Source organism: Pan paniscus, chromosome X (genome assembly GCF_029289425.2).
Source record: "Pan paniscus chromosome X, NHGRI_mPanPan1-v2.0_pri, whole genome shotgun sequence".
In the NCBI taxonomy this organism is placed as follows: domain Eukaryota; kingdom Metazoa; phylum Chordata; class Mammalia; order Primates; family Hominidae; genus Pan; species Pan paniscus.
In genome coordinates this window covers 148,883,598-148,894,717 of record NC_073272.2, presented here as the reverse complement: position 1 = coordinate 148,894,717, position 11,120 = coordinate 148,883,598, and the positions used below count along the sequence as shown (strand labels likewise).

Below are 11,120 nucleotides of genomic sequence, written 5' to 3'. Positions count from 1 at the left end.
ATACTTTTTCCAATTGGTGAACGGATAAAACCAATGGTACGTCCACAAACTGAAAATGTATTTAAAGCTCAATCCACCCTCTACCGTTCTAAGGCAGGCAGTTTTGTGGGTCAGTTCCCCCAAGTGTTCAGGGAAAACGAATCACCATATTAACTCTTCCAAATAATCCCAAAATACGGGCAATTATTCAACGAATTCTCCAAGGCTCCTTCTCCTGCATTGGGGGGAAAAAAAAGATAAAGACATCCAGCCTTTATAAAAAGAACATATGAGCCAAGTGTTCACTCATATTGCAGCAAATGTCCTAAATAGATAATTGTATATTCAACACAACAGTGGACTAATGAACAAGCAGCTCGTATGCAAGGAATAAAAATACAGAAAAAGCCTCTGAAATGAATTTTATGATATTTTCAAATTAACATTTTTAGCAAATGAAGATTAAAAGGCACTTTAATTTTCTAAAACTGACAGGAAACATACTTGAATGTGAAATGTTAGAAGCATTCCCATTCTCGTCAGGAGCAAGTCATTGATGTATGCTTTCACTGCTACCGTTCACAGCTGCAGTGAATGTTGAAATGAAAAAGAGAGCTATGGATATCAAGATGAAAAAGAGGTATGAAGATTGAAAAGAAATAGATCATATTTTTCAAAATATGACCATCAAGAAAATTCAAAGGAAGAGACACATGGAACGTTCAAATGAATAAGAGACTTCAGAAGACAGCATACAAAGACCACTGCAGCGAATACAAGAGACTTGTCACAGATGAGCAACTTAGAACATAAAATGAAAAATATACCATCCCCAACAGCATTTAAATCCAAAATATAAAGAAGAAGAAGCCTAACCAAAATATGCAAGACATTTACAGAAGCAACTGTACAAGTTTGCTGACAGATTCAGAGAAAAAATTCCCAAATAAATGGAGTAGTATATGATGTTCACTGATGAGGAATAGAATACGGCAAAGGTGTAAATCTTACTTAAATTAAATAAACAGTTAATGCCTACCTGTAGCTGCCAAAGTGACAATCAAGCCCAGGCTGCTGTGCTCTACTCCCAAAATGAACTGTGTAAAAATATAGAAGGGAAAAAGAAAAATAAAACAACAATATCAGCAACAAAGTCTAAACAACAAAACAGAGAAAACCCTGGGGAAAATTGAAAACTGTGTTGAACTGGTACTTGTGTTCTGGGCAGGTGGAGAGGCAGGGAGGTTGAGGAGGTCTGCAGCCACCGCAGACGACAGGGTGAGTTGCAGGAAAAGTTTTAAAGGACCACCCCACATCAGTGTAGGATCCGAGTCTGCACCTCAAAACACGAGGCCAGTAGCCCAGGGGTAATATCAGGACACCAGGAAAATTGGATTGATTGAGACACCATGGCTCCAGAATTCTGCCAATAACAACTAGAAACAAAGAGTAGGTTAGGACTACCTTCCAAAATACTATTATTTTAATCAAATATATATAATGAACTAGAAATAGAATAGTATGAGTGAATCACACATTGTATGAGTAGATATTGTTTGATAAAATAAGTACATATAGTCGACATACATATATGTATAAATATATGTAAAGATATATACACGTACATACATATAATTATACATATATAATATAAACATATACATACATATATGTGTTTATGCATATAAACATAAATATAATGCACATATACAATTGGCATAGATTTAAAATTTGTTTCTTACTATACGAATGCGAATTAAATTATGAAAATCACTAAAGTGGAATAGGAATTGTTAGGTAACTTCAAAACTCAGGACTTCCACAAATTTATTGCAGCTACTCAGTTTCTTCAGTGTAAAAATAAATCATTTAGTACAAAAGTTTTGCAAAATCCTCTTCTAACTGGGGAAGAGCCCCCGTGGGAAGGTGTGCCTCTTCTCCCAGAGGTCACTACAATCGTAGGTGCTGCAAACCCACAGGGAGAATCTGGCCTGGGACCCGCAGCCATTCTCTGCAAGGGGTGCAGCTGTGCAAATGCTCAGAGGTGACAGAAACAGAGTATCTCCTAAAAGAGCCAAGAGTCAAGAAGAGGACCCTCCTGAGTGAGGACTGAGGGTCCACCCACACCACATAGAGGGGCCACATAATTCAGCTCAGACCCTCATGTCAGCCCTGAAAGACCCCAGCAGCCTTGTCCCCCCACCACACCCTTCCCCCCACTGCCACCTCAGGGGACTCGGAAGCAGAACCTTGGTCTGAGGGAAGCAGACACCATCAGCAGAGTACGGAGCTCCAGGCTCTGCCAGATCTCAACGTGAGAACCTTGAGGGATGATTGAACCGCTCCTCCCTCATCCCCCGCCCCACTAGAATCCGGTTCCGCCCCTGTTGTCCACCCAGGTGAGCCCTGGGTGGACGGATGTGACGCCACTGACGTGGCCGCGGGGATCAGAGAGAAGCAAGGGCCTGGTTCTGAGGGGTCGGCTTGAGATCGGCTGAGGGAAGCGGGCTCAGGGTCTGTGAGGAGGCAAGGTGAGACCCTGAGGGAGGACTGAGGAGGCCCCCACCCCTCATTCATATAGGACCCAAAATAATCTAGCGCCGCCCCTGCTGCCAGCCCTGGACCACCAGGGGGCAGACTTGTCTGGCTGGGCCAACCCTCGCCAGCCCTGCGCTTAAGCCCCAGGGGAATCTGGAGTGAGAGCTTGGTGTGACCAGAGCAGGGCTGGTTAGCAGAGGGCAGGGCCCAGGTTCTGCCAGGCATCAAGGGCAGGACCCTGAGGGAGGGCTGAGGCTCCACAGAGCACATCTCTGCCCCTACTGTCAGCCCTGGGAAGCCCTAGGCATGGCGGCCGGGCATGGCGGCCGGGCATGGCGGCCGGGCATGGCGGCCGGGCATGGCGGCCGGGCATGGCGGCCGGGCATGGCGGCCGGGCATGGCGGCCGGGCTCGCTGATTCTGACGTCCGCATCCGGGGCTGATGCAGCAAAGGGGCTTCATGAGCACGGACTCAGAGGAGCAGAGGGAGGGCCCAGGCTATGCTGGGAGATGAGGGAGGCCCGAGGGGACCCAGGACCCCAGGACAGGGGGCCCACCCTACCTGTCTGAGACTGAGGGGCCTCCACATTTGGCCTCAGGAATCCGAGGGACTGAAACTCAAGTCAGCAGGGGGGTGGTGAACAGCCCTGCCAGGAGTCAAGGAGAAGAAGAAGAGGGAGGACTCAGGGGTCCTTGGACTCCAGATCAGTGGAGATCTCAGCCTTGGGAGGTCCCAGGATCTGTGGCTGCATGTGGCGCATCCTTGCTGCATTTTCAGGGTGTCAGAAAGGAGAGGGCTGTGGTCTGAGGAGTGGAGTCTCAGATCACTGGAGAGAGGTGCCCCAGAGCCCTTAAGGAGGACTCAGCAGACCTCCCATCATGGACCTAGGAAACCTGCTCCTGCTCTCAGGTCTGGGCACCCAAGGCAGGACAGTGGGGAAGGGAAGTGGCCCCCCCACTTTCTGGTAGGGGGCCTCAAGGAGATGGTGGCCTTGGCATGCAAGACACATCCACGGTTCAGCAGGAAGGAAAGGGCCATGCCTTGTCGTGGAGTAAATATGAATACGTGGATGACACCCAGACAGAGAAAGACCCCATGAAACCTACTACTTCTGTCAGCCGTGGGAATCCCATGCAGGGTTGTCCATGTAGTGCCTCCTTACTTCTGCCTCCTGGGTCTCAGGGAGGTAGCAACCTGGGTCTGAAGGGCGTCCTCAGCTCAGCAGAGGGAGCCACACCTGTTCAACAGAGGGACGGGGTCACAGGATCTGCAGGACCCAAGATGTGCTCACTTTGTGATGACTGGGGGTACTCCTGGCCTGGAAAGAAGGGACCCCACAAAGTCTGGCTAACTTTGGTTATTATCGCTGGGGGAACCCGATCAAGGGTGGCCCTAAGTGGAGATCTCATCTGTACTGTGGGCAGGAAGTTGGGGAAACGCAGGAAGATAAGGTCTTGGTGGTAAGGGGAGATGTCTGCTCATATCAGGGTGTTGTGGGTTGAGGAAGGGCGGGCTTCATCAGGGGAAAGATGAATAACCTCCTGAAGATCTTAGAACCCACCACTCAAGAACAAGTAGGGACAGATCCTAGTGTCACCCCTGGACACCCCACCCAGTGGTCATCAGATGTGGTGGCTCCTCATTTCTCTCTTGAGATCTCAGGGAAGTGAGGACCTTGTTCTCAGAGGGCAACTCAGGACAAAACAGGGACCCCCATGTGGGCAACAGACTCAGCGGTCCAAGAATCTACCAAGAGTCTAGGTGACAACACTGAGGGAAGACTGAGGGTACCCTCGATGGTTCTCCTAGCAGGCAAAAAACAGATGGGGGCCCAACAGAAATCTGCCCGGCCTCTTTTGTCACCCCTGAGAGCATGAGCAGGACTATCAGCTGAGGCCCCTGTGTTATACCAGACTCATTGGTCTCAGGGAGAAGAAGGCCTTGGTCTGAGGGCACTGCATTCAGGTCAGCAGAGCGGGGGTCCAAGGCCCTGCCAGGAGTCAGGGACTCAGAGGACACCACTCACCAAACACACAGGACCAAACCCCACCCTGCACCTTCTGTCAGCCATGGGAAGTGCAGGGAAAGGTGGGTGGATGGAATCCCCTCATTTGCTCTTCCAGTGTCTCCTGGAGATAGGTCCTTGGATTAAGGAAGTGGCCTCAGGTCAGCCCAGGACACATGGGCCCCAATGTATTTTGTGTAGCTATTGCTTTTTTCTCACCCTAGGACAGGACACGTGGGCCCCATTGTATTTTGTGTAGCTATTGCTTTTTTCCCAGGAGGCCTTGGGCATGTGGGGCCAGATGTGGGTCCCTTCATGTCCTTGTCTTCCATATCAGGGATGTAAACTCTTGATCTGAAAGTTTCTCAGGCCAGCAAAAGGGCCAGATCCAGGCCCTGCCAGGAGAAAGATGAGGGCCCTGAATGAGCACAGAAAGGACCATCCACATAAAATAGTGGGGAGCTCACAGAGTCAGGCTCACCCTCCTGACAGCACTGGGGTGCTGGGGCTGTGCTTGCAGTCTGCAGCCTGAGTTCCCCTCGATTTATCTTCTAGGAGCTCCAGGAACCAGGCTGTGAGGTCTTGGTCTGAGGCAGTATCTTCAATCACAGAGCATAAGAGGCCCAGGCAGTAGTAGCAGTCAAGCTGAGGTGGTGTTTCCCCTGTATGTATACCAGAGGCCCCTCTGGCATCAGAACAGCAGGAACCCCACAGTTCCTGGCCCTACCAGCCCTTTTGTCAGTCCTGGAGCCTTGGCCTTTGCCAGGAGGCTGCACCCTGAGATGCCCTCTCAATTTCTCCTTCAGGTTCGCAGAGAACAGGCCAGCCAGGAGGTCAGGAGGCCCCAGAGAAGCACTGAAGAAGACCTGTAAGTAGACCTTTGTTAGGGCATCCAGGGTGTAGTACCCAGCTGAGGCCTCTCACACGCTTCCTCTCTCCCCAGGCCTGTGGGTCTCAATTGCCCAGCTCCGGCCCACACTCTCCTGCTGCCCTGACCTGAGTCATCATGCTTCTTGGGCAGAAGAGTCAGCGCTACAAGGCTGAGGAAGGCCTTCAGGCCCAAGGAGAGGCACCAGGGCTTATGGATGTGCAGATTCCCACAGCTGAGGAGCAGAAGGCTGCATCCTCCTCCTCTACTCTGATCATGGGAACCCTTGAGGAGGTGACTGATTCTGGGTCACCAAGTCCTCCCCAGAGTCCTGAGGGTGCCTCCTCTTCCCTGACTGTCACCGACAGCACTCTATGGAGCCAATCCGATGAGGGTTCCAGCATCAATGAAGAGGAGGGGCCGAGCACCTCCCCGGACCCAGCTCACCTGGAGTCCCTGTTCCGGGAAGCACTTGATGAGAAAGTGGCTGAGTTAGTTCGTTTCCTGCTCCGCAAATATCAAATTAAGGAGCCGGTCACAAAGGCAGAAATGCTTGAGAGTGTCATCAAAAATTACAAGAACCACTTTCCTGATATCTTCAGCAAAGCCTCTGAGTGCATGCAGGTGATCTTTGGCATTGATGTGAAGGAAGTGGACCCTGCCGGCCACTCCTACATCCTTGTCACCTGCCTGGGCCTCTCCTATGATGGCCTGCTGGGTGATGATCAGAGTACGCCCAAGACCGGCCTCCTGATAATCGTCCTGGGCATGATCTTAATGGAGGGCAGCCGCGCCCCGGAGGAGGCAATCTGGGAAGCGTTGAGTGTGATGGGGCTGTATGATGGGAGGGAGCACAGTGTCTATTGGAAGCTCAGGAAGCTGCTCACCCAAGAGTGGGTGCAGGAGAACTACCTGGAGTACCGCCAGGCGCCCGGCAGTGATCCTGTGCGCTACGAGTTCCTGTGGGGTCCAAGGGCCCTTGCTGAAACCAGCTATGTGAAAGTCCTGGAGCATGTGGTCAGGGTCAATGCAAGAGTTCGCATTTCCTACCCATCCCTGCATGAAGAGGCTTTGGGAGAGGAGAAAGGAGTTTGAGCAGGAGTTGCAGCTAGGGCCAGTGGGGCAGGTTGTGGGAGGGCCTGGGCCAGTGCATGTTCCAGGGCCACATCCACCACTTTCCCTGTTCTGTTACATGAGGCCCATTCTTCACTCTATGTTTGAAGAGAGCAGTCACAGTTCTCAGTAGTGGGGAGCATGTTGGGTGTGAGGGAACACAGTGTGGACCATCTCTCAGTTCCTGTTCTATTGGGCGATTTGGAGGTTTATCTTTGTTTCCTTTTGGAATTGTTCCAATGTTCCTTCTAATGGATGGTGTAATGAACTTCAACATTCATTTTATGTATGACAGTAGACAGACTTACTGCTTTTTATATAGTTTAGGAGTAAGAGTCTTGCTTTTCATTTATACTGGGAAACCCATGTTATTTCTCGAATTCAGACACTACAAGAGCAGAGGATTAAGGTTTTTTTAGAAATGTGAAACAACATAGCAGTAAAATACATGAGATAAAGACATAAAGAAATTAAACAATAGTTAATTCTTGCCTTACCTGTACCTCTTAGTGTACCCTATGTACCTGAATTTGCTTGGCTTCTTTGAGAATGAAACTGAATTAAATATGAATAAATAAGTCCCCCTGCTCACTGGCTCATTTTTTCCCAAAATATTCATTGAGCTTCCGCTATTTGGAAGGCCCTGGGTTAGTATTGGAGATGCTACAGTAAGCCAGGCCCACCCCTGACCTTAGGGTGGTAGAGTCTAGTATCTGCAGCCACATAACTATGGTGGCCAGGTATCCTCTAAGATCTAAAGGAAAAATAAGAGAGGGATGAGCGTGTGGAGCAACAGGAAGTGGTGGAGTGTACATGCCCTGAACCAAGGCCTTTTGGGCTTTGGGAAACTGCAGTACCTTTTGGGCGAGCTGATTCTAATGAAGTGGGGTGGGGCCAGAGCCAGATTCTCAGAGGACGAGAGAAAAGTTTGGAAGGGAAACCTGCTCAGCAGTTCCTTTTGGATGGTGGATGAAACAGAGAGGCATCTCCTCCTGGGGCAGGAATGGGAGGTGTCCTGCACTCTTGTCTCAGTGCGGTTGAACACAGCACACGAAGTTGGTGATGGATACCCATCATACACATGGGTTTCCTGAGAGAGAAGCATGAATCTGCTGGGATGTGAGGCCCAGATGCCACTGGCCAGGTGCTTTTTTTCCTGGTTGTGAGAGCCAGAGCTGACTCTATTAAAGAAACATTCTAACTAGCTTATCTGAAGTGCAATTTGGCCAGTTAAAACAAGGGAAAAGATTTGGGGTGGTGATATAATGAATGAAAATAGTGGTTTAGATGGAAAAGAAGCTGAGAGGGAAGGAGTTTATTCTTGACTCATATTCTAGGAGCTCTGAGTTGCATTCCAGTTGAGGAAGACCCCTGCACACTGAAATTTTGAAGTATACCCTCTGAGTGGGTAAACTTACTGAAATTCATTGACAAAACTTCTTTTTTTGGCTAAGTAATTCTTCCAGGTCCTAATAAGCTGCATATTTTCTGATAAGTCCTGGAGAAATCAACAAGAACAAAATCTCAGAGTGCTAGGGCCTGGGGTCAAATAGTAGAAATATAGTCATCTGCCATTCTTTAAACTTCTAAATTACACCAGGCCCTGAGCCAGGTGCATCATTTACATTGCATACACTCCAACAGTGCTGTTGAACAGGGCTTATCACACCTGCTTCACAGATGAAGAACCCAAGGCTCACAGGGCTTGGGCATTTCCCAGGATAACATGGCTAGTAATAGGGCTGGAACCAGATCTCTAGTGTGATTCTTCTGGAGCTCATGCTCTTCCCATTCCTGCCAGCCTGAGGCCCACCTCCTGAATAGTAAGTAGTTCATTTCTCAGCACTGCATCATGTCTCTCAGGTGACAAAAAGAAGGACCCTCAGGCCAAGGTAGTAAAAGCAGGCCAAAAGAAGGTGACAATGAGAATCAAACAGCATTAGGGGCATGATGGTTCCCCTGGGAGCTGACTGTTGGGTGCTTTCTGTTGAGCACCTACTATGAAACACGTTATGGGAAAGCCTACAAGTGCTCATCCACATATTGGATTCTCTCCTTCAGCACATGGGACAAGTACACTCCTAGCCAGCATTTCTGTCTGGCTCCAACACTTTCCTGAGTTACAACACCCTTCATCTGGTCCCCCTCATGTACCCTCTGTTCCACCTCTGGGAACCTAGCCCGCTGCTTGCTCTTCCCTGCTACCTCTGGAGGCTGCACAGAATCACCTGCCCTCCCCAGGACGTGGAACATTCCTAGCCCTGCAAAAGTTCCCTGACTTTTCCACCACGCACCCTCAGTCCTGTCCCATAGCCACAGCCATTCTGGACTGTGACTTTAGACACCTCGTCCTCTCTCCCTGGGAGTCCTCTAAATACTCTTTGTTTTCCCAGTGGGGTGTGAGTGGAGTCTGCTTTGCCCATAATCTCTTGATTCTTGGGATACATCACTGAATGTAGAGAGTAGTTTGTCTAAGCCACTAGCATATTTGCAGAAGGATTTTTAGTGAGCTTCTTGTCTGAAGCTGGGGACTGAACAGGCAAATGGATGGTGCTCAGGAATCCCATTCCTTGATAAAAGGTAGAAGAAGAGCAGCCATCTCCTGAAGCTGAGTTCTTACAAATCCTGGGCTCCTCCTAGGACATAAGAAACTGTTCCTTGGTGAACATGCCAGCTGGAATTTGAAAAGAACCAGCCTTCCACTGCCTTCTGTCTGGCATCTGCCCCCAGGAACATACTGGCTTTCAGTGTGACTAGTGGCACCTATACAGGTGTTCAGACAAGAACAAATCATGTGGAGGGTAGCAGAAATGATGGGTAAGATTCTGCCCCTGCATCAGATGGAAGGAGGAAATCTTCAGCTTCCCGAGATGATAGATGGTGTTGCAAAGTGAAGTGCAGAAAATGCTATGGAGTGTAGAAGGTGAACTCTCCATGCTGACCTTACAGGATCCTCTTCAAATTTGATGGATTAATGCATTTGATAGCATCTGTCACATAGTAGGCACTTAAAAATTCAGACAATTTTAAGGCAAATCTGGTTTTCTCACAAGTTTCTCTAAAAATGGAGTGCTGTCGTCATAAAAAAATAGTTTCCATATAGTGTCCTTTACTTCTAGCTGTGTTGAAAGCCATTACTTCTCCATCACGTTTTAAAAATTTTTCTCAGATTGACATCAGACATTTCAGCTTGTGTGATCTATTTAAAGAAATAATTTTTGGTTCCATCAACATCATTTACTGTTTTTTGGAAACTTCTGAAATTTCTATTTCATTAATTGTTCTCTCCTTATTTATATCATCCACATATTTTTGTTTGCCTTTGGCTTTCTTTTCTTTTTCTAATTATGTAAGATCAAAGTTTAGATTTTTTATTTTAGTCCTTTGTTACTTTCTAATATAAGCTTTTAATGACAATGTTTCTTCTAGCCACTCGCTTAGCTGAATTCCACAAAATTTAAAACATATTTCCATTTTCATTTATTTGAAAATATTTTCTAATTTTCTTCAAGAATTTTTTTAAAACATAGATCAGTAAATATATGTGGTTCATTTACATGGGGACTTTACAGATATCTCCTTTATTATATTTTATTTTTTATTCCATTCTAGATTTTTAAAATACACTTTGTACATTTTCAATTATTTTAAATTCGTTATGGGCTCATTTAGGGTCTACTTTGGTGAAAATTCCGCATACACTTGAAAACCTTGTATATCCTGCTGCTGTGCTGTGGAGTGTGCAATAAAAATCAATCAGCTCAAGTTGGTTCATTTTGTTCTTCCATTCCTTCTACAACTTTGCAGAATTTCTGTCTACTTCTTCCATCATTACTTAGAAAGGAGCATTGCCATCTCCAAATATAACTGCAGATTTAACTACTTATCCTTTAAGTTCTATTAGATGTTGTTTTGTGTATTTTGAAGCTCTGCTTTTAAGTAAATTAACAGGACTATTGTGTCTTCTTTGTTAATTGACTTTTTTATCATTGCATAATGTCTCTATCCATGGTAATTTTCCTTCTTATAAAGTCAAAAAAAATTATATAATATAGTCACTGCAGCTTACTTTTTAATTTTTTTCTTTAAGTTATCAAACAGTAAATTTTTGGGTTTTTTTTTGGCTTTTGGTGTTCTGTTCTGTGGGCTTTAGCTCATATGTAGATTCATAAAACCACCACCATAATCACGATAGTAACACTTTCATCACCCTCCTCCCCCCAAAATCCCCTCCACCTACTAAAGCTTTATAGTTATACCCACCCCTTCACACCTAACCCTGGCAACCACTCATCTGTACTTTGTCATTTCATTTTTCTCTTTCAAGAATATAAGGTAAATAGAATAATAGAATATGTAACTTGTTGAGACTGGCTCCTTTCATAGAGCAAGACACCTTTGAGTTTGATATACTACACGTTGTTGTGTATCAATAGTTCATTTCTTTCTATTGCTGAGTGGTATTTCATAGTATGGATGCACCAAAATTTCATTTTCCATTTACCCATGGAAATATATTTGAGTAATTTCCAGATTTTGGCAAATATGACCAGAAATGTTATAAACGTTCATGTATGTAAGCTTTTGTGTGAACATAAGCTTTTCTTTTTTCCTTGG

At 46.6% G+C, this 11,120-nt stretch overlaps 1 protein-coding gene across 1 annotated transcript; it reads left to right on the top strand.

Moving 5' to 3' along the window:
* Nucleotides 1-2,382: 2,382 nt before the first annotated feature.
* LOC100970690 (melanoma-associated antigen 8) lies at nucleotides 2,383-8,210 on the top strand. The gene is made up of 3 exons (XM_003804407.4): nucleotides 2,383-2,510; nucleotides 5,329-5,390; nucleotides 5,466-8,210. The coding sequence occupies exon 3, from the start codon at nucleotides 5,529-5,531 to the stop codon at nucleotides 6,483-6,485; it is 957 nt and encodes a 318-aa protein (XP_003804455.1). The 5' UTR covers nucleotides 2,383-2,510; nucleotides 5,329-5,390; nucleotides 5,466-5,528; the 3' UTR covers nucleotides 6,486-8,210.
* The last annotated feature ends 2,910 nt before the right edge of the window (nucleotides 8,211-11,120 follow it).